Consider the following 24083-nt stretch of genomic DNA (forward strand, 5'->3'; position numbering starts at 1 on the left):
ATATTTGAGAGGAAAAATAATGGAAAAGGGTGAGAAAAGTGTAGAATTGATTTCCCCAGAACCCATGACAAAAGAGATGAGTTCATACGATTGTGATATCTGTAGAAAGTCCTTCCTTCAAAAATGTGACCTAACTATGCACAAACGTATTCATAGAGGAGAGAAACCCTATCCTTGTGACATTTGTAGTAAATCGTTCTCTTGCAGTAGTAAGTTATCTCTACACCAACATATTCATACAGAAGAGAAACCCTATCAGTGTGATGTCTGTGATAAATCATTCTCTGATAATGGTGCTCTAACTAAACACAAACGTATTCATACAGGAGACAAACCTTATCAGTGTGATGTCTGTGGTAAATCATTCTTTAACATTTGCTATGTAACAAAGCACAAACGTTCTCATACAGGAGAGAAGCCATATCATTGCGATATCTGTGGTAAATCGTTCTCTCGAAGTAGTTACGTTACTGTGCACAAACGTATTCATACAGGTGAGAAACCATATCATTGTGATGTCTGTGGTAAATCCTTCTCTCAAAGTATTCACTTAACTGGACACAAACGTATTCATGCAGGTGAGAAACCTTATCATTGTGACATCTGTGGTAAATCCTTCTCTCAAAGTATTCACTTATCTACACACATACGTATTCACACGGGAGTGAAGCCATATACTTGTGATATCTGTGGTAAATCATTCCCTGAAAATAGTAAATTAACAAGACACATACGAATTCATACAGGAGAGACACCATATCACTGTGATATCTGTGGTAAATCATTCTCTAATAATAATGCCTTAATATCTCACAGACGTATTCATACTGGAGAGAAGCCATACCATTGTGATATTTGTGGTAAATCATTCTCTCAAAGTAACACCTTAAAGGGACACAGACGTATTCATTCAGGAGAGAAGCCATATCAGTGTGATGTCTGTGGTAAAACATTCTCTCTAAATGGTGACTTAGAAAAACACAAACCTATTCATACAGCAGAGAATCCGTATCACTGTGATATTTGTGGTAAATCATTCTCTGGCAATTGTGCCTTAGTAGCACACAAACGTATTCATACAGGAGAAAGACCATATCATTGTGATATCTGTGGTAAATCATTCTCTCAAAGTTATCAGTTAACTGTACACAGACGTATTCATACAGGGGAGAAGCCATACCTTTGTGATATTTGTGGTAAATCATTCTCTCAAAGTAACTCCTTAAAGGTACACAAAAGTATTCATGCAGAGGAGAAACCATATGACTGTGATGTCTGTGGTAAATCATTCTCTCTAAATGGTGACTTAACAAAACACAAACCTATTCATTCACTGTGATATTTGTGGTAAGCCATTCTCTGGCAATTGTGCCTTAGTAGCACACAAACGTATCATACAGGAGAGAGACCATATCATTGTAATATCTGTGGTGAATCGTTCTCTCATAATAGTATCTTAACTGCGCACAAACGTATTCATACAGGGGAGAAGCCATACCATTGTGATATTTGTGGTAAACCATGCTCTAATAATAGTGCTTTAACATCACACAGACGTATTCATACTGGAGAGAGACCATATCATTGTAATATCTGTGGTGAATCATTCTCTCATAATAGTATCTTAACTGCGCACAAACGTATTCATACAGGAGAGAAGCCATATCATTGTAATATCTGTGGTAAATTCTTCTATCAATATAGTAAGTTAACAAAACACAAACATATTCATAGTAGGGAGAAATGAAAAGGGTAGATTCTCTTTTCTTATTTGCTTTATATGTTTACTATTCCTGTGTGTCATGCAATGGAAATTATGACTGAAGTACTTCCAAAAATTTTAGATTTTTAAAATTTTGTTTTTGCTCTTTGAACTGTTGCTTCCTTGACCATTCATTCATTCCCTTTCCGTGGTGTAAGGACCTCCATACCAAAACTCGTTGTCTTCCTGGCAACCCTACACATTGTTCTTTATTATATACTGCATTCCCAAATTTCTGTGAATTTATTGCTTATAATCTTTTAAAAGCTTCATCCATTAAATCCACAGACGTATCATTTCTCTCTTGTCCTGTCTTCTCGGAGATGTTTATACAATGGACAACATAGCTAATCCCTGTCTTTATGTATCAACGACTTGAAATAGTTCTTTTGCTGATAATCTAAATAAAAGCCAGTTCACCTTTGATGTATTTCTTGTCTTTTATTCAATGGATGTTTGTCAAACAGAGAGCATCCTGGCAGTATCCTTCTTCACCTAGGTTTAACCACAGTCTCCAGCAGCTTCATGGAGCCTCATGCAAGGTTGGGGTGGGAATGACATCACTCACTGAAGATTCACCCAGAGATGAGTCTTCTGTAGTCCTTCCTGCTGGTCATGACTTTGTAGTCTCTGTTGCTGTTGTCTATGTCACGTGTTGGATCTTTTACAGTGTTCAGAAAACATTGAGCAACAGTCATAAACACATCTGAGACTGTCACCTTCTATCATTCCAGGAAGCCAGTAGCCTTCCTGACGACAACCAGGATGGCTTTTCCTGTGCATGAATTTCGATTCATCAACTTCTGCATCTTGTCCTCCAAGTTGCACAGGAGTGTACTAATATTTCGAAGTAATTATACCAATTAATAATTGCTTCTGTCTAATTCCAATTTGTCTCATTACAACACACTTTTGCAGTCCATTTCGGTCCAGTAACAAATCGACTTTGTAAGGCGAGTCAATGGTAGACGGACACCTGGGAAAAATGGAATCCTCTCGAATGGTCAGATGTCAGTTGTAAATTGAATCCTCCGCATTCGTCCTTCAGCTATTGTATGCCGTTGTGAAAGGAATATCAACGCCTTCCAACACTCAGAAGGATTGTAGACGTCAGGTAATGGATTGTTGAACTCATGTCTTTCGTTGTGACTTCAATGTTATGCAGAATGCGAACCCCTTTGAGTCAAGTCGTTAACGTCAATGACCGTTTCAACAACCCGGTATCGTCCCACCTTTCTGGAACCTAATGCTAGCCTTTGATATCAGTGTGAAGTTTCTTAATACTAGCGATAACAGAATCTCAAACAAGGACAGACAAACGGATTAAGTCGATTACATCGACCACAGTGCGTAACTGGTACTTATTTAATCGACCCCGAAATGAGGAAAGGCAAAGTCGATCTCGGCGGAATTTGAAATGAGAACGTAACCGCAGACGAAATACCTATTTCTTTACTACCCACAAGGGGACAAACAAGGACAGACAAACGGATTAAGCCGATTATATCGCCCCAGTGCGTAACTGGTACTTAATTTATCGACCCCGAAAGGATGAAAGGCAAAGTCGACCTCGGCGGAATTTGAACTCAGGACGTAGCGGCAGACGAAATACCGCAAAGCATTTCGCCCGGCGCGCTAACGTTTCTGCTGCCAACTCGCCGCCTTGGCGCTCTAACGTTTCTGCCAGCTTGCAGCCCTTACTCAGGTATAAATATTCACACATAAACACATATAAATATGATCAGATGCAATAAATTAAAATATATTAGGGATTCAAGAAGAGTTGTCTGTCCTACAAATTACAGGCAGGAGACACGCATGCGCATGAAACGTATTTCCTATCTCGTGTCCGTTGTGAATGCTTTGTGCGTGAATTTCTTTTTGTCAGCTTTTAATACGTTTTATAATAATTATAAAACGTATTTGTAATTTATTTCTCAACTCTCAGATACACACATATAACAACGCTATCCTTTATGAAGCATTTCCGTAAGTATTAAACAATGAACATATTCAAAGGTTTTAATCCTGTCGACGTTCGGTTTTTCACACCTCTATTCTTAGAATCTCTTCTATGTTTTATGAACGAGAGATGTCCTTCATTTGTGCTGGACTCGCCTGCTATTTCTAGCTATGGAAGGCAGATGCTCTTGATTTGTGCGGAACACGGTTAATATAGGGCGTAACAAATATCAGAAAATCAAAAAAAAAATGTGTGTAATAGGTGTAAAACAACTTCCTATGAACGAATATGAAAAAAAAAATTCGCGCACGCGAAAGGGGGGTGGGGGAGAGGCCTCGGAAAATTCACATCGGGAAGTTCCGAAAGCGTCTGAGGGGCTGACCCGGGCACCAAAACAAAAAAAAATAGTGTAATATGTGTAAAACAACTTGCTCTAAACGAATATGACAAGAAAAATTCGCATTCGCGAAGGAGGGGTGGGGGTGAGGCTTTGGAATATTTATATCGGGAACTTTCGAAAGCGTTTGAACCAGGCACACAAACAAAAACAAAAACAGCGTAATAAGTGTAAAACAACTTGCTCTAATCGACTATGATGAAAAAAATGCGCGCTCGCGAAAGGGGGGTGGGGGAGAGGCTTCGGAAATTTCCCGTCTTCAGTCCACGGCCTTTAAACTAAGAAAAAATAGTGTAATTGGTGTAAAACTACTTGTTCTAAACGAGTATCAAGAACACACACTCACACATGAATCATAAACTCCGTATTTCGCAAAAAAAAAAATAAAGAGAAGAAATTCTGGAAAAAGTGAAGAAATGTTGGATCTCATTCCTTGGTTAAAGCTATTTTAAACATTAAATTTATGCTTTTCTTTGAAATAGTTCAGATATATGCAATTCTTCTCACTTATTAAGATGCATTTATCAGAAAAAAAGAGACAGAAAAAATTATTATTTTGTGTCAATCCTTCCCTAATTATCCTTTATTAATTAGTTTTGGCGTGTATTTTTGGTTAATATAGGGCGTTACATATGAGTTGGATGTTACCCGATTCGAGGGGGATTTTTCTAAATTATCTTCACAGTTCATTTGAAAATGATGGGAGGTGGGGAAGCCTTTTATGAAAAGTCACGAATATCTGATTCCGCCCGCTTTTACAACACCGAACACTATTAGAATCCTGGCGCACAGTCACCCCACCTCCAAACAGACGTTTCTATTTTATTTATTTCTTTTCAACGGATTCCCATGTTTTCGATGACGGAAATTCCGAATATGCAAAAGAAGGAAAGACTTCCTTTTGTACCCCGAATACCACTTTGTTTTTTGCTTTTTTTTTTTCTCATTTTATATTTTTTACAGACACCCCAGTTTTCGGGTGCGGAGATAACGAATCTGAAAAAGAATTGGCATTTCAAACGTTTAAACAACAATGTCAAATTATATTTCTGGACAAAGGCTAATGTTAGTGTCCCCTATTCTGTGGTTTTATTTTCAAACTGTTACACAATGTGGAGGGGTCAGTGTAGTTTACAAATATGTCAGCTTCACACAAGATTCTGTGGAGTAAATTTTGATGTCCATTGTCTATGTTGGCATGGTTGGATGGTTTGAGCAGGGCTGGGAAGCTGCAACAGACTCCAGTTTGATTCCTCATCGTTTCTACAGTTGGATGCCCTTCCCAGTGCCAACCCCTTCGCAGTGCACAGGGTGCTTTATATGGTACTGCACAGGCACTTTTAAATGGCACTGCCTGTCCGCTTTTATGAGGAACAATCACAATTGCTTTTCGTCACCAGAGGGATGAGTGTACTTCTGCTGTGGAGTACGGGTCTTCTTGAGTACAGCAAGGTGCCAGACATCTCGATCTTTGTCATATCACCTGAAACTTTCAGCATCTTAAGTTCGTTTATCAGCCCTTCCACCCATGTCTCCTTGGGTGTCCCACTTCCACGTGTTCCCTCTACCTTGAGGGATCAGCACTTCCTTAGGGAGCTGTTGGCATCGAGCTTAATTGATCTCATTAGAAATGAATTTGTATTTTTTAAGTAACCACAATATCTTACACTGTTGTTTCTCTATAATTTCAGAACATCAGACAACATTGACATAACAGAAGAAACATCCTCAACATCTACCACGTTTCAAAGACTAAAAGAAAATATTGTACAAAACAGATGTATCAGATTGTGTTTTACAAATCTGTGGAAGAATTCTTGTGAAACAATTCCTCAGAAGAAAAATATATAAACTGATATTTGAGAGGAAAAATAATGGAAAAGGGTGAGAAAAGTGTAGAATTGATTTCCCCAGAACCCATGACAAAAGAGATGAGTTCATACGATTGTGATATCTGTAGAAAGTCCTTCCTTCAAAAATGTGACCTAACTATGCACAAACGTACTCATACAGGAGAGAAACCCTATCCTTGTGACATTTGTGGTAAATCATTCTCTCGAAGTAGTCACGTTACTGTGCACAAACGTATTCATACAGGAGAAAAGCCATATAGCTGTGACATCTGTGGTAAATCATTCTCTCAAAGTCATCACTTCACTGTACACAAACGTATTCATTCAGGAGAGAAACCGTATCATTGTGACATTTGTGGTAAATCATTCTCTCGAAGTATTAATGTTACTGTACACAAGCGTATTCATACAGGAGAGAAACCATATAATTGTAATATCTGTGGTAAATCATTTTCTCAAAGTATTCACTTATCTAAACATAAACGTATTCATACAGGGGGAAAACCATATCATTGTGATATTTGTGGTAAATTGTTCTCACAAAGAAATCACTTAACTGAACACAAACGTATTCATGCAGGAGAGACACCATATAATTGTGATACCTGTGGTAAATCATTCTCTCGAAATATTAATTTATCTGCACACACACTTATTCATACAGGAGAGAAACCATATAATTGTGATATCTGTGGTAAATCATTCTCTCAAAGTATTCACTTAACAAAACACATGTATATTCATACAGGAGAGAAACTATATCATTGTGATATCTGTGGTAAATCATTCTCTCAACATATTATCTTAACTAGACACAAACGAATTCATACAGGAGACAAGCCTTATCGCTGTGATATCTGCGGTGAATCATTCTCTCGTAATAGTACACTAACTACACACAAACGTATCCATACAGGAGAGAAACCATATCATTGTGATATCTGTGGTAAATCATTCTCTCAAAGTATTCACTTAACAAAACACACACGTATCCATACAGGAGAGAAACCATATCATTGTGATATTTGTGGTAAACCATGCTCTAATAATAGTGCCTTAACATCTCACAGACGTACCCATACAGGAGAGAAACCATATCATTGTGATATCTGTGGTGAATCATTCTCTCGTAATACTACCTTAACTACACATAAACTTATTCATACAGGAGAAAGACCATATCATTGTGATATCTGTGGTAAATCAGTCTCTCTAAGTCATCACTTCACTGTACACAAACGTATTCATTCAGGAGAGAAGCCATATCACTGTGAGGTCTGTGGTAAATCATTCTCTCAAAGCAGTAACTTAATGAAACACATACGTACTCATACAGGAGAGAAACCATATCATTGTGATATCTGTGGTAAATCATTCTCTAGTAACAGTATCTTAACTACGCATAAACGTATTCATACAGGAGAGAAACCATATCACTGTAATATCTGCGGTGAATCATTTTCTCGTTATAGTATCCTATCTACACACAGACGTATTCATACAGGAGAGAAACCATATCACTGTGATATTTGTGGTAAATCTTTCTCTCAAAATAATAGGTTAACAAAACACAAACATATATTTGGGAGAAATGAAAAGGGTAGTTTCTAGTTTCTTATTTGCTATATATATTTAATATTCCTGTGTGTTATGCAATGGAATTTATGATTAAAGTATTTCCAAAAATGTCAGATTTTTTCGTTTTGTTTTTGCAATTTTGCCCTGCTGCTTCTTTGACCATTCATGCATTTGCTTTCCATGGTGTATAGACTTCTATACCAAAACTCCTCCTTCTCCTGACAACCCTACACATTATTCTTTATTGGATACTAGCAGAGATACCTGGCGTTGCCCGGTTACATGCAATTGAAGACTTAAACATCTCTGTTATATTTTCTCTAATGAACTGGAATATCTATGTTTCGAACTTCATCAGAATTGCTGATGAGGGTTATTTCCCTCCTCTACACACCCTAAAAATATTGTAATCGTGCCACATGTATCCCATACTATTGAGTTTTATGCACATATTCCAAAATTCCAGTCTTAAAAGGATTTTCTTGCTTAAAAATGGAGGTCATGGAGCTCTAAAATGTGTGAGTTGGAGCCCCTATTGGGGCTGGGTGTCTTAATGTCAACCAGAGAATTTGAATTGTTGAGATCTTTTTAACTTGGGTCTTATATCTATTGTTTGGATTTCTAGGAAATATATGTTCACTGGGTTTGTAAAAGAGAGCAAAGCTACAGGAAACCTAGTGATCACAAGCAGTCAGCTACCCTACCCTAGTCGTTACCACTCCCAATGTAATATTCCTCACCATCCAGGTGACAGGCACAGCTGTAAGATGCATTACGAATCTATAGCAATTGGAAGAGCGTGACCCAACTGAAATAAACATTAACAACTGCGTGACGTGAGGGCTAAGGAGAAATGAAAATGTCACCTCTGGAGTTTGCAAATGACAACTATACCAATAGGTAACTGGACAGAATAAGTTTACAATCTATAAATGTCTTTGAATAACCAATCACTCATCTGGGAAGGCTTTGAAATCAATGTTACCATCTGGGGACAATGTGTGACCCAGTGATAATAAAAAGACTGAAAGAAGGTCTCCAACCAAATAACTTTACTCAACACTTTGCAAAGTGAATCAGTGGAGGCAAAGATGTCTTTCATTTACTCGACAATTTATGCACCACATTGCAGAAATCACAATCTAAATGTATGTCAAAGCAAACTCTTACACTGTTGTACCAATGATTTACAAATAATGCTCATCTTTTATGCTTGGGTGACCCTACAGCTTCCAAGAGTACAACTGTATTTGTTTTTGCTTAGATAAAATGACTAAATTGTGGGTGTTAAGTCCCCCATGAAGGGGTCTTTCTAACTTGTAAGAAGATGAAATTTTATAAATATTACTTCATTTGTGTCTAATATCTATGGCTAAAATTTCATCAACAGCAAAAATATATGAATTGTCATGGGGGTTATGGTCCTTATGCATAGAATATAATTTCCAAATTTCGTAAAGATCCATTCAGTACTTTTGACCTAGTTTTGGATCATAAAAGAAATGACAAAAACTTGGGAGTTAAGGCCCCCATTAGGGTGTCTTAGAATCCTCGCGTGAAGTGTTATAAAACATTTGTACCGTAAAACTATTCATGGTATTTGAAGCCCGTGTCGCGCAACAAAATGTCTTTTTTTTTTCGTTCTTTTAGGGGGAAGAATCCCTATTTGATAGTCTGTGAATTGCTGAAAGAAAAGGGAAATGTTGTAATGATACGAAACTAAATGTACTTAGTTTGACATTGCTAAATATGCTGTCGCGGATAAAAGGCAGCCAGCTCGGTAGCTGGGGGAACAACAGTCGAATAGACAATCAACCTCTCTGCATTATGGTAGTACCTGTATGGCACAATAGGCCCAAGACCCAAAGTTTTTTGCGGAGGGGGCCAGTCGATTAGATCGACGACAGTACGCGACTTGTATTTTATTTATCCCGCAAATATGAAAGGCAAAGTCGACCTCGGCGGAATTTGAACTCGGAAAGTAAAGACAGACGAAAAACCTATTTCTTTATTACCCACAAGGGGATAAATATAGGGGGAACAAACAAGGACAGACATAGGTATTAAGTCAATTACATCGACCTCCAGTGCGTAACTGGTACTTAATTTATCGACTCCGAAAGGATGAATGGCAAAGCCGACCTCGGCGGAATTTGAACTCAGAACGTAACGACAGACGAAATACCTATTTCTTTATTACCCACAAGGGGCTAAAAACAGAGGGGACAAACAAGGACAGACATAGGTATTAAGTCGATTACATCGACCTCCAGTGCGTAACTGGTACTTAATTTATCGACCCCGAAAGGATGAATGGCAAAGTCGACCTCGGCGGAATTTGAACTCAGAACGTAAGGACAGACGAAATACCTATTTCTTTACTACCCGCAAGGGGCTAAAAACAAGGACAGACATAGGTATTAAGTCGATTACATCGACCTCCAGTGCGTAACTGGTACTTAATTTATCGACTCCGAAAGGATGAATGGCAAAGCCGACCTCGGCGGAATTTGAACTCAGAACGTAAGGACAGACGAAATACCTATTTCTTTACTACCCGCAAGGGGCTAAAAACAAGGACAGACATAGGTATTAAGTCGATTACATCGACCTCCAGTGCGTAACTGGTACTTAATTTATCGACTCCGAAAGGATGAATGGCAAAGCCGACCTCGGCGGAATTTGAACTCAGAACGTAACGACAGACGAAATACCTATTTCTTTATTACCCACAAGGGGCTAAAAACAGAGGGGACAGACATAGGTATTAAGTCGATTACATCGACCTCCAGTGCGTAACTGGTACTTAATTTATCGACCCCGAAAGGATGAATGGCAAAGTCGACCTCGGCGGAATTTGAACTCAGAACGTAACGACAGACGAAATACGGCCACGCATTTCGCCCGGCGTGCTAACGTTTCTGCCAGCTTGCAGCCCTTACTCAGATATAAATATTCACACATAAATATAATGAGGTGTAATAAACTTAAATATAAAGGGATTTAAGGAGATTCTGTTGTGTCTGGGGAGAGTCATTTTCTTTTTGTGCCTTATAATGTAACACACTCACCAGTAAAATTTCCACTTATTTCTTATTTTTATTTTCCTAAAATTTTCGTTGCGTCTTGCAACATTTTCAATAGTCTTGACTCTGTCTGAAATAGGTGGAAATTTTACCGGTGAGTGTGTTACATAATAAGGCACTAAAAGTGAATGACTCTCCCCAGACACAACAGAATATGCTTCAACACACGAATTCATATAAAAAAAATCTTGTAAACCAAATCGAAAAACGAAATAAAATTTAAGCAGAGTTATCGTTCTTAAATATTACGTGCAGGAGACACGCATGCGCATTGATCGTTCGACATCTTGTAGGAAATGTCCAGTGCGTGAATTTCTCTTAATTAGCCTACAATACCATCGTGATAATTAGAATGCATTTCTCAACTACCAGATACACACATATATAACTATACTATCTCTTACGAAGCATTTCCGTAAGTATTAAGCAATGAAAATATTCAATGTTTTTAATTCTGCAGACGTTTCGGTCTTTGGCGTGTGGAACCTTTGTCTTTTCTGTTTTATGAATTGGTGGTGTCCCTGATTTGTGCGGGATCTGGCTGCTATTTCTAGCTATGGAAGGGGGATATCTATAATTTGTGGGAGATTTGGTTGCTTTTTCTAGCTATGGAAGGGGGATATGTACAATTTGTGGTAGATTTGGCTGCTATTTCTAGCTATGGAAGGCTGATGTCCTTCATTTGTGCGGAATAGCTCATACACATAAGTTGGATATTACCCGATTCGATGGGGATTTTTTCAAATTATCTTCAACATTCATTTAAAAATGATGGGGGTGGGGAAGCCTTTTATAAAAGTTACGAAAATCTCATTTCCACCCGCTTTTACGACATCGAACGGCATTACAATTCGGCGCAGATTCTCCCACCACTTAAAAAGAAATTTCCGTTATATATATATATATATATATATATATATATAAACATGGGAATCCTGTGTAAAAACAGTGTGGTAAGTAGCTTGCTAACCAACCACATGGTTCCGGGTTCAGTCCCACTGCGTGGCATCTTGGGCAAGTGTCTTCTGCTATAGCCCCGGGCCGATCAATGCCTTGTGAGTGGATTTGGTAGACGGAAACTGAAAGAAGCCTGTCGTATATATGTATATATATATATATATATGTATGTGTGTGTCTGTGTTTGTCCCCCTAGCATTGCTTGACAACCGATGCTGGTGTGTTTACGTCCCCGTCACCTAGCGGTTCGGCAAAAGAGACCGATAGAATAAGTACTGGGCTTACAAAGAATAAGTCCCGGGGTCGATTTGCTCGACTAAAAGGTGGTGCTCCAGCATGGCCGCAGTCAAATGACTGAAACAAGTAAAAGAGAGAGAGCAAAAGAGTATATATATATTTGAGTAGTAGAATGAATTATCTTGTTATGGATAATTCGGTTAACCGATACCTGTGAGCAGTCATCTAAAATTTTTTTGTGCATCTTGATGTTGACATAAGTTCCTTGCTTTTCCTGATGAGAAAGCGGCATAATATACTCCTTATTCCTTCGCAATTAGGAATATGCAGCCTTCGAAACACATGTCGAAAATAAAGGAATTTTGTTAATTCGTCGTTCAACTCCATTCTTTCATATATTTATATATATGTATATATTTATATATATGTATATATATATATATATATATATAGTTAATCCAAACAAGAAAACACAGAAAGAAAGAGAAAAAAAAACACAGCAACGCAGGACGTGGAACAATTAAAGTATTATTGACGCTCAGGAGAGAAGGGAAGGAGGGTTTAATGTTTCGAGCGGAGCTCTTCGTCGGAAACAAGGAGAAGGAAAGATCCCAATATATATATATATGCAGTGCATATTTTGCAGACGTCTCGCAGCTCTTTCTCCTGGAGGTCTGCCTCAAGAAGACGGAGGTACTTCAACAATTTACACCCCAAGAAGAATACCGCCCACCCCACATCACTATCTGCGGTACCAAACTGAAATCAATACAGCAGTTTACATACCTGGCCTGCATCATCTCATCCGATGCAAGGATTGACAAGGAAATTGACAATAGACTTTCTAAGGCAAATAGCTCCTTTGGCAGATTGTAGAAACGTGTTTGGCACAATAGTGACCTGAAGAACAAAACAAAGATCAGTGTCTACAGGGCCGTGGTTCTCACCACTCTTCTCTACGGCTCAGAGACCTGGATCACTTACCACAGTCACATCCGTCTCCTCGAGCACTTCCACCAGCGATGTCTCCACACCATCCTCAACATTCACTGGAGTGACTTCGTCACAAACATTGAAGTCTTGGAGCAGGCCGAGATCCGCAGGATTGAAGCCACGCTACTGAAGTACCACCTCCGATGGGCAGGGCATGTCTCCAGAATGGAGAACCATCGCCTTCCAAAGATTGCCCTGTTTGGCGAACTCTCCACCAGTCACTGAGTGAGAGGAGCTCTGAGGAAGCGCTACAAAAACCGCCTCAAGAAGTCTCTAACAGCATGTCAAATTAACCACCAATGCTGGTTAGATCTGGCTGCTGACCGTGATGTCTGGCGCCACCCAATCTTCAACGCAGTCAGCAAGTTTGAGGAACAAAGAAGAGACGCACTTAAAGACAAGAGACGCAGGAGGAAGGTGCGAGCCGCCTCTGACACCACACCGGGTGTTACCTTCGTCTGTGGACACTGCTCACGGACCTGCCTTTCCCATATAGGACTTGTCAGTCATTTCATTAGTGTGCATGCACGCGACGTGGACAGCCTTCCTGATCTTCGTTTGTGAAGCTGAGCCATGATATATATATATATATATTTATAATTTCTCATTTTTTTTTACACCGGATTCCCATGTTTTCGATGGCGAACATTCCGATTATGCAAAAAGCCAATTTTCAAAATTTTTAATCACCCTCTGCCCCTGAAATTTAAAATTTTTTCTAGAAATCTTTTTTCTTTCAGTCTTCGTGAGAAAAGATTAAGAATATGGGGGGGTAGAAAAAAGAAATTTTAGTTTCAAATTTTTTATGAAAAACTCCAAAATTGATCTGCACCCCACCCATCCCTCTGTCAAAAAGTGAAAATAAACAGCAGTTTTGTCCGTTTCCACATGCGTAGATTCATAGTAAAACAGCAAAAGGACCAAGGCACGTGAAGCTCTCACCATGAAACACAATATGCTAAAAATAACAGCTAAATGTCTTAGTCACTGGCTCAGCACCTATGTTTGTGTTCTTCATTCCAAAATGATACAAACTTTAATATATAAGTAACCACAATATCTTACACTGTTGTTTCTCTATAATTTCAGAACATCAGATGACATTGACATAACAGAAGAAACATCCTCAATATCTACCACGTTTCAAAGACTAAAAGGAAATATTGTACAAAACAGATGTATCAGATTGTATTTTACAAATCTGTGGAAGAATTTCTGTGACACAGTTGCTCTGAAATAGTATTATAAGCAAAATTTCTGAACATCACTGACTGGAGTGTCAAGAAGAGGGACCTGTGTTCTGAATAAAGTTGGATAAATTGATTTAAGTGTTGCTAAACAAAGGTGACACTGGACAGAAATACAACAGTAGAAGTGTATATAAGGAATAAAGTGTAAAAAGAAACGGCACAAAAACATATAAATTGGGATTTGAGAGGAAAAAATGGAAAAGAGTGAGAAAAGTGTAGAATTGATTTCCCCTGAACCCAAGACAAAAGAGATGAGTTCATACGATTGTGATATCTGTAGAAAGTCCTTCCTTCAAAAAAGTGACCTAACTATGCACAAACGTACTCATAGAGGAGAGAAACCGTATCGTTGTGACATTTGTGGTAAATCATTCTCTTGCAGTAGTAAGTTATCTACACACATACGTTCCCATACAGGAGAGAAACCATATCAATGTGATATCTGTGGTAAATCATTTTCTCGAAGGAGTAATGTTACTGCGCACAAACGTACTCATACAGGAGAGAAATCATTCAATTGTGATATCTGTGGTAAATCATTCTCACAAAATATTCACTTAACTGATCACAAGCGTATTCATGCAGGCGAGAAACCATATCATTGTGATATCTGTGGTAAATCATTCTCACAAAATATTCACTTAACTGATCACAAGCGTATTCATGCAGGCGAGAAACCATATCATTGTGATATCTGTGGTAAATCATTCTCTCAAAGTGTTCACTTGACTAGACATATACGTATTCATACAGGAGAGAAACCATATAATTGTGATATCTGTGGTAAATCATTCTCTCATAATAATGCCTTAACAAAACACATGTATATTCATACAGGAGGGAAACCGTATCGCAGTGATGTTTCTGGTAAACAATTCTCTATTAAAAAATCCTTGACATCACAGAGACGTATTCATACTGGAGAGAAGCCATATCCTTGTGATATTTGTGGCAAACCATTTTCTAGTAATAGTTACTTGAATGTACACAGGCGTATTCATACAGGAGAGACACCATATCGATGTGATATTTGTGGTAAACCATGCTCTAATAATAGTACGTTAGCAGCACACAGAACGTATTCATTCAGGAGAAAAACCATATCGTTGTGATATCTGTGGGAAAACATTCACACAAAATATTCACTTATCTACACACAAACGTATTCATACAGGAGACAGACCATATCGTTGTGATATTTGTGGTAAATCATTCTCTCAAAATAGTCACGTATCTACACATTTACGTACTCATACAGGAGAGAAACCATTTAATTGATATATCTGGTAAATCATTCTCTGAAAGTGATACCTTAACAAAACACAGACGTATTCATACAGGTGGGAAGCCATATCACTGTGATATCTGTGGTAAATCATTCTCTGGCAATTGCGCCTTAGTAGCACACAAACGTATTCATACGGGAGAGAAACCATATCATTGTGATATCTGTAGTAAATCATTCTTAATTCTATCTTAACTGCACATATTCGTGTTCATACAGGAGAGATGCCATATCATTGTGATATTTGTGGTAAACCATACTCGTATAATAGTGCCTTAATATCACACAGACGTATTCATACGGGAGAGAGACCATATCATTGTGATATCTGTGGTGAATCTTTCTCTCATAATAATACCTTAACTACGCATAAACGTACTTACACAGGAGAGAGACCATATCATTGTGATATCTGTGGTGAATCTTTCTCTCAAAGTAGTATCCTAATTACACATAAACGTACTCATACAGGAGAGAAACCATTTGACGGTTTTACGAATTGCTTAAAGAAAACGGGTGTGTTGTAATGATACGAAACTAAATGTACTTAGTTTGACATTGCTAAATACGCCGTCGCGGATAAAAGGCGGCCAGCTCGGTAGCTGGGGGAACAACAGTCGAATAAACGACAAACCATACTGCATCACATTATTGTTGAACCTGTTTGGCAAAATAGGCACAGGACCCAAATTATTTTTGCGGGGAGGGGCCAGTCGATTAGATTGACGCCAGTACGTAACTGGTACTTTATCTGGTTCGTTACTGGTAATTTATCGACCCCGCAAAAGGCAAAGTCGACCCTGGCGGAATTTGAACTCAGAACGTAAAGACAGACGAAATAGCGCTAATAATTTCGCCTGGTGTGGTAACGTTTCTGCCAGCTCGCCGCCCTTACTCAGATATAAATATAATCAGGTGCAATAAACTAAGATATAAAGGGTTTTAAGAAGGGTTATCTGTCTTAGGCTGGAGACACGCATGCGCATTGGCTTTCTTTCCGACATCACATTGAGATCGGTTTCGAATGTCTTTTGCAAGAATTTCTCTTCGTCAGATTCTCTAATACATTTATTATACTTATAATATTCATAATTTATTCCTCAACTGCCAGACACAGACATATATATAACAACACCGTCTTTTATGAAACGTTTCCGTAAGTATTAAGCAAAGAAAATATTCAATGTTTTTTTGGTCTAATTTTTGTTTTTCTTTAATGAATGGGAGACGTTCTCTGTCCTTGATTTGTGCGGGATCTGCCTGCTATTTCTAGCTGTGGGAGGCAGGTGGCCTTGATATGTGGCCTTGAATAGCTCATACGCATAAGTTGAATGTTACCCGATATGAGAGAGATTTTTTTTATATTCGGCGATCTTTCGTCTCTAGTAGACCTTTCCGTCGATTTCCGTAAAAAATTTTTTTTTTTTTACATATGGGCTTGCGGGAACTTTTGAATTAATGAGAGCGAAAGAGACTAAGAGAAAGCGATTTTATGACGAGGGAAGTTCTTTTGAAGTTACCGTGCATGGGAAGCATTGATGTACATGTTGTGTAAGTGAAGTGCTTCTGTTAGTGTGTGTGAAGAGACAGAGTAATGTGTGAAAGAAAGAGATAACTGAAATTTTTTACTCGGTGTATGTGTATATGTATGTATATTACTTCAAAAGTTCCCGCAAGCCCATATGTAAAAAAAAAAAAAAAATTTACGGAAATCGACGGAAAGGTCTACTAGAGACGAAAGATCGCCTCAAATTCTCTTCAACATTCATTTGAAAATGGTGAGGAAACCTTTTATAAAAAGTCGCGAAAATCTGATTTCCACCCGCTTCTACGACACCGACCACCCCGACAATTTGGCGCACAGTCCCCCCACACACAATAAACGGAACTTTCCGTTTTATATATATGTATTTTTTTTCTGTCGGATTCCCATGTTTGCGATGACGATTCCGAATATGCAAAAAAACACGTTTTCCAAAATTTTAATTCCCTCAATTTTTTTAAATATTTTTTTTTTTACTCTTTTTAGAAATCTTTTCCGTTTCAATCTACGTAGGAAAATATGAGGGTGGAGAAGAGAAATTTCAATTTCAAATTTTTTATGAAAAACTCCAAAATTGATCCACACAGCCTCGCCACCCCTTCTGCCTAAAAGTTTTGTCCGTTTCCGCATACGTAGATTCATAGTAAAGCAGCAAAAGGACCAAGGCACATGAAGCTCTCACCACGAAACACAATATGCTAAAAATAACAGCTAAATGTCTCAGTCACTGGCTCAGCACCTATGTTTGTGTTCTTCATTCCAAAATGATACAAACTTTAATATATTTCCTAAATGGGATTTCATCCATGTGTATCCACGTGCGTGTGTGTTTGTGGGGGTGTGCAAGAAAGATCTTTTCACCATTCATCAATGTTTATTTTTGCTTGACCTGTCATAAAAGTTGTAGAACCTGCAACTCTCCATCTGATCAGTTGACCTACTGGAAATAAGTGCACGTTTCCTTTAAATTCCTCCAGTGGGTCAAGAATATTGAAGACTGTATTGGATGATGTAGTCCTAGATATAGAATGTTATAGAAGTAGACAGGATGTTCGTGGATGGAGTGTCTATAATCACATATCTGCTCAGAACTGACCTCGATCTAAATAACAGCATGAAATTCTATTTCTGGAGAAAGCCTGATTCTGTGGTTTTATTTCGAAGCTGTTACACAATGTGGAGGGGTCAGTGTAGTGTACACATATGGAAGATTCACACAAGATTCTGTGGAGTAAATTTTGATAAATTAACCCTTTGGTGCTTAAGCCGGCCATATCCAGCCCAAATATCCAACATGTTTTACATTCAAACTGGCCATTCAAACGTAGGAGTGGCTGTGTGGTAAGTAGCTTGCTAACCAACCACATGGTTCCGGGTTCAGTCCCACTGCGTGGCATCTTGGGCAAATGTCTTCTGCTATAGCCCCGGGCCGACCAATGCCTTGTGAGTGGATTTGGTAGACGGAAACTGAAGGAAGCCTGTCGTATATATGTATATATATATATATGTGTGTGTTTGTGTGTCTGTGTTTGTCCCCTTAGCATTGCTTGACAACCGATGCTGGTGTGTTTACGTCCCCGTCACTTAGCGGTTCGGCAAAAGAGACCGATAGAATAAGTACTGGACTTACAAAGAATAAGTCTCGGGGTCGAGTTGCTCGACTAAAGGCGGTGCTCCAGCATGGCCATAGTCAAATGACTGAAACAAGCAAAAGAGTAAAAAAGAGTATATCCAGCCCCTCACACCTAACCTACATTGACATTCTAAGAATAAACTATCACACCATTGAAACTTCAAAGCTGTAAGATAATGTATGATTAATTGAAAATAATTTGAGTGAAAAAAGTATTACATTTAACAGATTAATCTGAACACTAAAAGGTTAAAATGTTAATCTCTTCACCATCTTTTAACGTCCACTATTTATGCTGGCATGGGTTGGATGGTTTGATCAGGGCTGGCAAACTACGGAGCTGCGGCACACTCCTCTCTGATTTCTTATTCCTTCTACAGCTGGATGCCTTTCCTTGTGGAAACCATTTCACAGTGCAAACACAACTTTATAAGGCACTGCACAGGCACCTGGTGGCACTGTTATATGGCACTGCATGTCTCCTTTCATAAGGAACAATCACAATTGCTTTTCATCACCAGAGCGATGAGTGTACTTCTGCTGTGGAGTACGGGTCTTCGTGAGTACGGCAAGGTGCCAGGCATCTCGATCTTTGTCATATCACCTGAAAAGTTCAGCATCCTAAGTTCGTTTATCAGCCCTTCCCCCATGTCTTCTTGGGTGTCCCACTTCCACATGTTCCCTCTACTTTGAGGGATCAGCACTTCCTTAGGGAGCTGTTGGCATCCAGCTTAATTGATCTCATTAGAAATGAATTTGTATTTTTTAAGTAACCACAATATCTTACACTGTTGTTTCTCTATAATTTCAGAACATCAGACAACATTGACATAACAGAAGAAACATCCTCAACATCTACCACGTTTCAAAGACTAAAAGGAAATATTGTACAAAACAGATGTATCAGATTGTGTTTTACAAATCTGTGGAAGAATTCTTGCGAAACAATTCCTCAGAAGAAAAATATATAAACTGATATTTGAGAGGAAAAATAATGGAAAAGAGTGAGAAAAGTGTAGAATTGATTTCCCCTGAACCCAAGACAAAAGAGATGAGTTCATACGATTGTGATATCTGTAGAAAGTCCTTCCTTCAAAAAAGTGACCTAACTATGCACAAACGTATTCATAAAGGAGAGAAACCGTATCCTTGTGACATTTGTGGTAAATCATTCTCTTGCAGTAGTAAGTTATCTACACACATACGTTCCCATACAGGAGAGAAACCATATCAATGTGATATCTGTGGTAAATCATTCTCTCGAAGGAGTAATGTTACTGCGCACAAACGTACTCATACAGGAGAGAAATCATTCAATTGTGATATCTGTGGTAAATCATTCTCTTACAGTAGTCACTTAACTGATCACAAGCGTATTCATGCAGGCGAGAAACCATATCATTGTGATATCTGTGGTAAATCATTCTCTCAAAGTGTTCACTTAACTAGACATATACGTACTCATACAGGAGAGAAACCATATAATTGTGATATCTGTGGTAAATCATTCTCTCATAATAATGCCTTAACAAAACACATGTATATTCATACAGGAGGGAAACCGTATCGCAGTGATGTTTCTGGTAAACAATTCTCTATTAAAAAATCCTTGACATCACAGAGACGTATTCATACTGGAGAGAAGCCATATCCTTGTGATATTTGTGGCAAACCGTTTTCTAGTAATAGTTACTTGAATGTACACAGGCGTATTCATACAGGAGAGACACCATATCAATGTGATATTTGTGGTAAACCATGCTCTAATAATAGTACGTTAGCAGCACACAAACGTATTCATTCAGGAGAAAAACCATATCATTGTGATATCTGTGGGAAAACATTCACACAAAATATTCACTTATCTACACACAAACGTATTCATACAGGAGACAGACCATATCATTGTGATATTTGTGGTAAATCATTCTCTCAAAGTATTCATGTATCTACACATTTACGTACTCATACAGGAGAGAAACCATTTAATTGTGATATCTGTGGTAAATCATTCTCTGAAAGTAATACCTTAACAAAACACAGACGTATTCATACGGGAGGGAAGCCATATCACTGTGATATCTGTGGTAAACGATTCTCTGTTAAAAGATCCTTAACATCACACCATGATACTCATACAGGAGAGAAGCCATATCATTGTGATATCTGTGGTAAAGCATTCTCTAGTAATAGATCCTTAACTCTACACAGATGTATTCATACAGGAGAGACACCATATCATTGTGATATTTGTGGTAAACCCTTCTCTGCCAATAGTGCCTTAGCAGCACACAAACGTATTCATACGGGAGAGAAGCCATATCATTGTGATATCTGTGGTAAATCATTCTCTCTTAATTCTGTCTTAACTGCACATATTCGTGTTCATACAGGAGAGATGCCATATCATTGTGATATTTGTGGTAAACCATACTCTTATAATAGTGCTTTAATATCACACAGACGTATCCATACAGGAGAGAGACCATATCATTGTGATATCTGTGGTGAATCATTCTCTCATAATAATACCTTAACTACGCATAAACGTATTCATACAGGAGCAAAGCCATATCATTGTGATATCTGCGGTGAATCTTTCTCTCATAATAGGGTCTTAACTACACATAAACGTATTCATACCGGAGAGAAGCCATATCACTGTGATATCTGCGGTGAAGCTTTCTCTCAAAGTAGTATCCTAATTACACACAAACGTACTCATACAGGAGAGAGACCATATCATTGTGATGTCTGTGGTAAATCATTCTCACAAAATATTCACTTATCTACACACAAACGTATTCATACAGGAGAGAGACCATACCCTTGTGATATTTGTGGTAAATCATTCTCTCGAAATAGCCACTTATCTACACATATACGTACTCATACAGGAGAGAAACCATTTAATTGTGATATCTGTGGTAAATCATTCTCTGAAAGTAATACCTTAACAAAACACAGACGTATTCATACAGGAGGGAAGCCATATCACTGTGTTAACATAGCATAAACATATTCATACTAGTGAGAAATGAAAAATGTAGTTTCTCATTTCTTATTTGCTATATATATGTAATTTTCCTGTGTTACGCAATGAAAATTGTGACTGAAGTATTTCCAAAACATTTTGATTTTTTTTCATTTTATTTTTTCAATTTTGTCCTGCTTCTTCCTTGATCATTCATGCATTCTCTTTCCAGAGTGTGAGGACTTCCATAGCAAAACTTCTCCTCCTTCTGAAAACCCTACACATCATCTTTTATCGGTTACTGCATCCATAAATTTATGTGAATTTATTGCTTATAATCTTTTTAATGCTTCACTCATGAAATATATTATAAGGAAAAAGGCACCCACTACACTTTCGGAGTGGCTGGCATTATGTAGGGCATCCAGCTGTAGAAACTCTGCCAGTTCAAGATTGGGGCCTGGTGCAGCCATCTGGTTCACCAGCCCTCAGTCAAAATCGTCCAACTCATGCTAGCATGGAAACTGGATTTTAAACGATGATGATGATGACAGTAACATAAGATGTGACTGTTTGATACACATCAATATTGGTGTTCAGCCTAGATAAACTATGAAATATCTTTTCTTACTATGACCCAGTTTAGCTGTGGCATATTTATAAAAATAGAACAGTAAATAGAATGCTCTCTTTTTTTTTACTTGACACCTGTAACAGAGGCAACATGGTTTGTCTCAGAGACATACAGATGTGCTTTTGTCTATTTGTTGGCTGCCACAGACGTATCATTTCTCTCTTGTCCTGTCTACTCAGAGATGTTTATACAATGGACAACATAACTAATCCCTGTCTTTATGTATCAACGACTCTAAATTGTTGTTTCACTGATAATTCTAAATGAAACCCAATTCACCTTTGATGTATTCTTTGGGGAGGGGTTTCACCTTTTGTACTTTTAAGTTTGTTTTCTTTCTTTTATATTTTTGTAAAATCTGTTGCTGAATAAAAATTCTATATTGTTCTTTATTATATACTGCATCCAACATTTCTGTGAATTTATTGCTTATAATCTTTTAAAAAGCTTCATCCATTAAATCCACAGACGTATCATCTCTTGTCCTGTCGTTTAAGTGCTTATCCTAAATGCTAGCATGGCTTGGACGGTTCTAACTGCGGGGTGTTCGGGGTTGACAGCGTAGCCGGACAGGTTTGTGGTACCAGGCGCGAGACAAAAGATTGTCCCCCCCCCATCCCACACAGGCTGGTGTGTTGCTACAGCGGGGATGCCCTTCGTCGCCAAACCACTCCCGAGAGTTGTAGTGGGTGATTTTATGTGCACCGACACAGGTGCCAGACAAGGCTGGCGAACAGCCACGCTCGGATGGTGTTTTTTATGTGCCACTGACACAGGTGCCAGACGAGGCTGGCAGACGGCCACCCTCGGATGGTGTTTTTTATGTGCCACTGACACAGGTGCCAGACGAGGCTGGCGAACGGCCACGCTCGGATGGTGTTTTTTATGTGCCACCGACACAGGTGCCAGACGAGGCTGGCGAACGTCCATGCTCGGATGGTGTTTTTTATGTGTCACCGACACAGGTGCCAGACGAGGCTGGCGAACGGCCCTAAAAGCATAATAATAGACCAAAAACTATCAAATAGATTATGGCTGCGAGACAGATGGTTTCCTCTCCTGGATGTTTGCTAACTTTTTTCTGCTACATCTTCATCCCTTTAATGTTCAAATCCAGCTAAAATATTCTCCCTATTTTATGTTCAAACTAGTCAGATATGGTCATTCATAGCTATTTTATTGTGTCATCTTAAAAATAAAGATTTATTAATATAGGCGCAGGAGAGGCTGTGTGGTAAGTAACTTGTTTACCAACCACATGGTTCCGGGTTCAGTCCCACTGCGTGGCATCTTGGGCAAGTCTTCTGCTATAGTCTCGGGCCGACCAAAGCCTTGTGAGTGGATTTGGTAGACGGAAACTGAAAGAAGCCCATCGTATATATGTATATAGGCGTAGGCATGGCTGTGTGGTAAGTAGCTTGTTTACCAACCACATGGTTCCGGGTTCAGTCCCACTGCGCGGCATCTTGGGCAAGTTTTCTGCTATAGTCTCGGGCCGACCAAAGCCTTGTGAGTGGATTTGGTAGACGGAAACTGAAAGAAGCCCGTCGTATATATGTATATATATATATATATATATATATATATGCATGTCTGTGTTTGTCCCTCTAGCATTGAGAACCGATGCTGGTGTGTTTACGTCCCTGTCACTCAGTGGTTCGACAAAAAGAGACCGATAGAATAAGTACTGGGTTTACAAATAAGTCCTGGGGTCGATTCGCGCGACTAGAGGCGGTGCTCCAGCATGGCCGCAGTCAAATGACTGAAACAAGTAAAAGAGATAAAAAAAGAGAAAGAGACATCATTGAAATCTCAAAGCCATGAAATTATGCAGGATTAATCTTACATGGTGTGAATACATAAGCTTTACATTTTACGGAAGAATCGGAATGCTAAAGGGTTAATGTTTATACACGCCAACAATATTGACTGTTCACC

The 24083-nt window shown here is 38.6% G+C and overlaps 2 protein-coding genes across 3 annotated transcripts in view; both read left to right on the forward strand.

Annotated features, from left to right (window-relative positions):
• Positions 1–24083, forward strand: part of LOC115226358 (zinc finger protein 665-like) — a 64626-nt gene that overhangs the window by 16388 nt on the left and 24155 nt on the right. The window contains exons 3-6 of one of the 2 annotated variants that reach the window (XM_036515253.1): positions 14156–14477; positions 14646–14691; positions 15611–15814; positions 20829–20914. In XM_036515253.1, the coding sequence (XP_036371146.1) occupies positions 14271–14477; positions 14646–14691; positions 15611–15814; positions 20829–20914 (543 nt within the window). In that variant the 5' untranslated portion in view covers positions 14156–14270. Of the gene's footprint in view, positions 1–14155; positions 14478–14645; positions 14692–15610; positions 15815–20750; positions 20915–24083 lie in introns of both variants that reach the window. The other variant, XM_029797358.2, reaches the window with a different exon arrangement.
• LOC115226355 (zinc finger protein 271-like) lies at positions 20–7664 on the forward strand. The gene is made up of 6 exons (XM_036515142.1): positions 20–314; positions 975–1057; positions 2811–2876; positions 5086–5187; positions 6375–6548; positions 6885–7664. Exons 1-6 carry the CDS (start codon positions 20–22, stop codon positions 7584–7586), a joined length of 1422 nt encoding a protein of 473 aa, XP_036371035.1. The 3' UTR covers positions 7587–7664.

Source organism: Octopus sinensis, linkage group LG30, assembly GCF_006345805.1.
Source record: "Octopus sinensis linkage group LG30, ASM634580v1, whole genome shotgun sequence".
In the NCBI taxonomy this organism is placed as follows: domain Eukaryota; kingdom Metazoa; phylum Mollusca; class Cephalopoda; order Octopoda; family Octopodidae; genus Octopus; species Octopus sinensis.

What these genes read in the sequence shown, in the direction of transcription:
- LOC115226355 (XM_036515142.1), top strand. Translation starts at nt 20, where the DNA reads ATGGAAAAGGGTGAGAAAAGTGTAGAATTGATTTCCCCAGAACCCATG. An exon ending in TGCTCTAACTAAACACAAAC is followed by an intron (nt 315 to 974) that starts GTATTCATACAG and finishes ATGGTGACTTAG; the next exon opens with AAAAACACAAACCTATTCAT. An exon ending in TCTCTGGCAATTGTGCCTTA is followed by an intron (nt 1,058 to 2,810) that starts GTAGCACACAAA and finishes TTCGTCCTTCAG; the next exon opens with CTATTGTATGCCGTTGTGAA.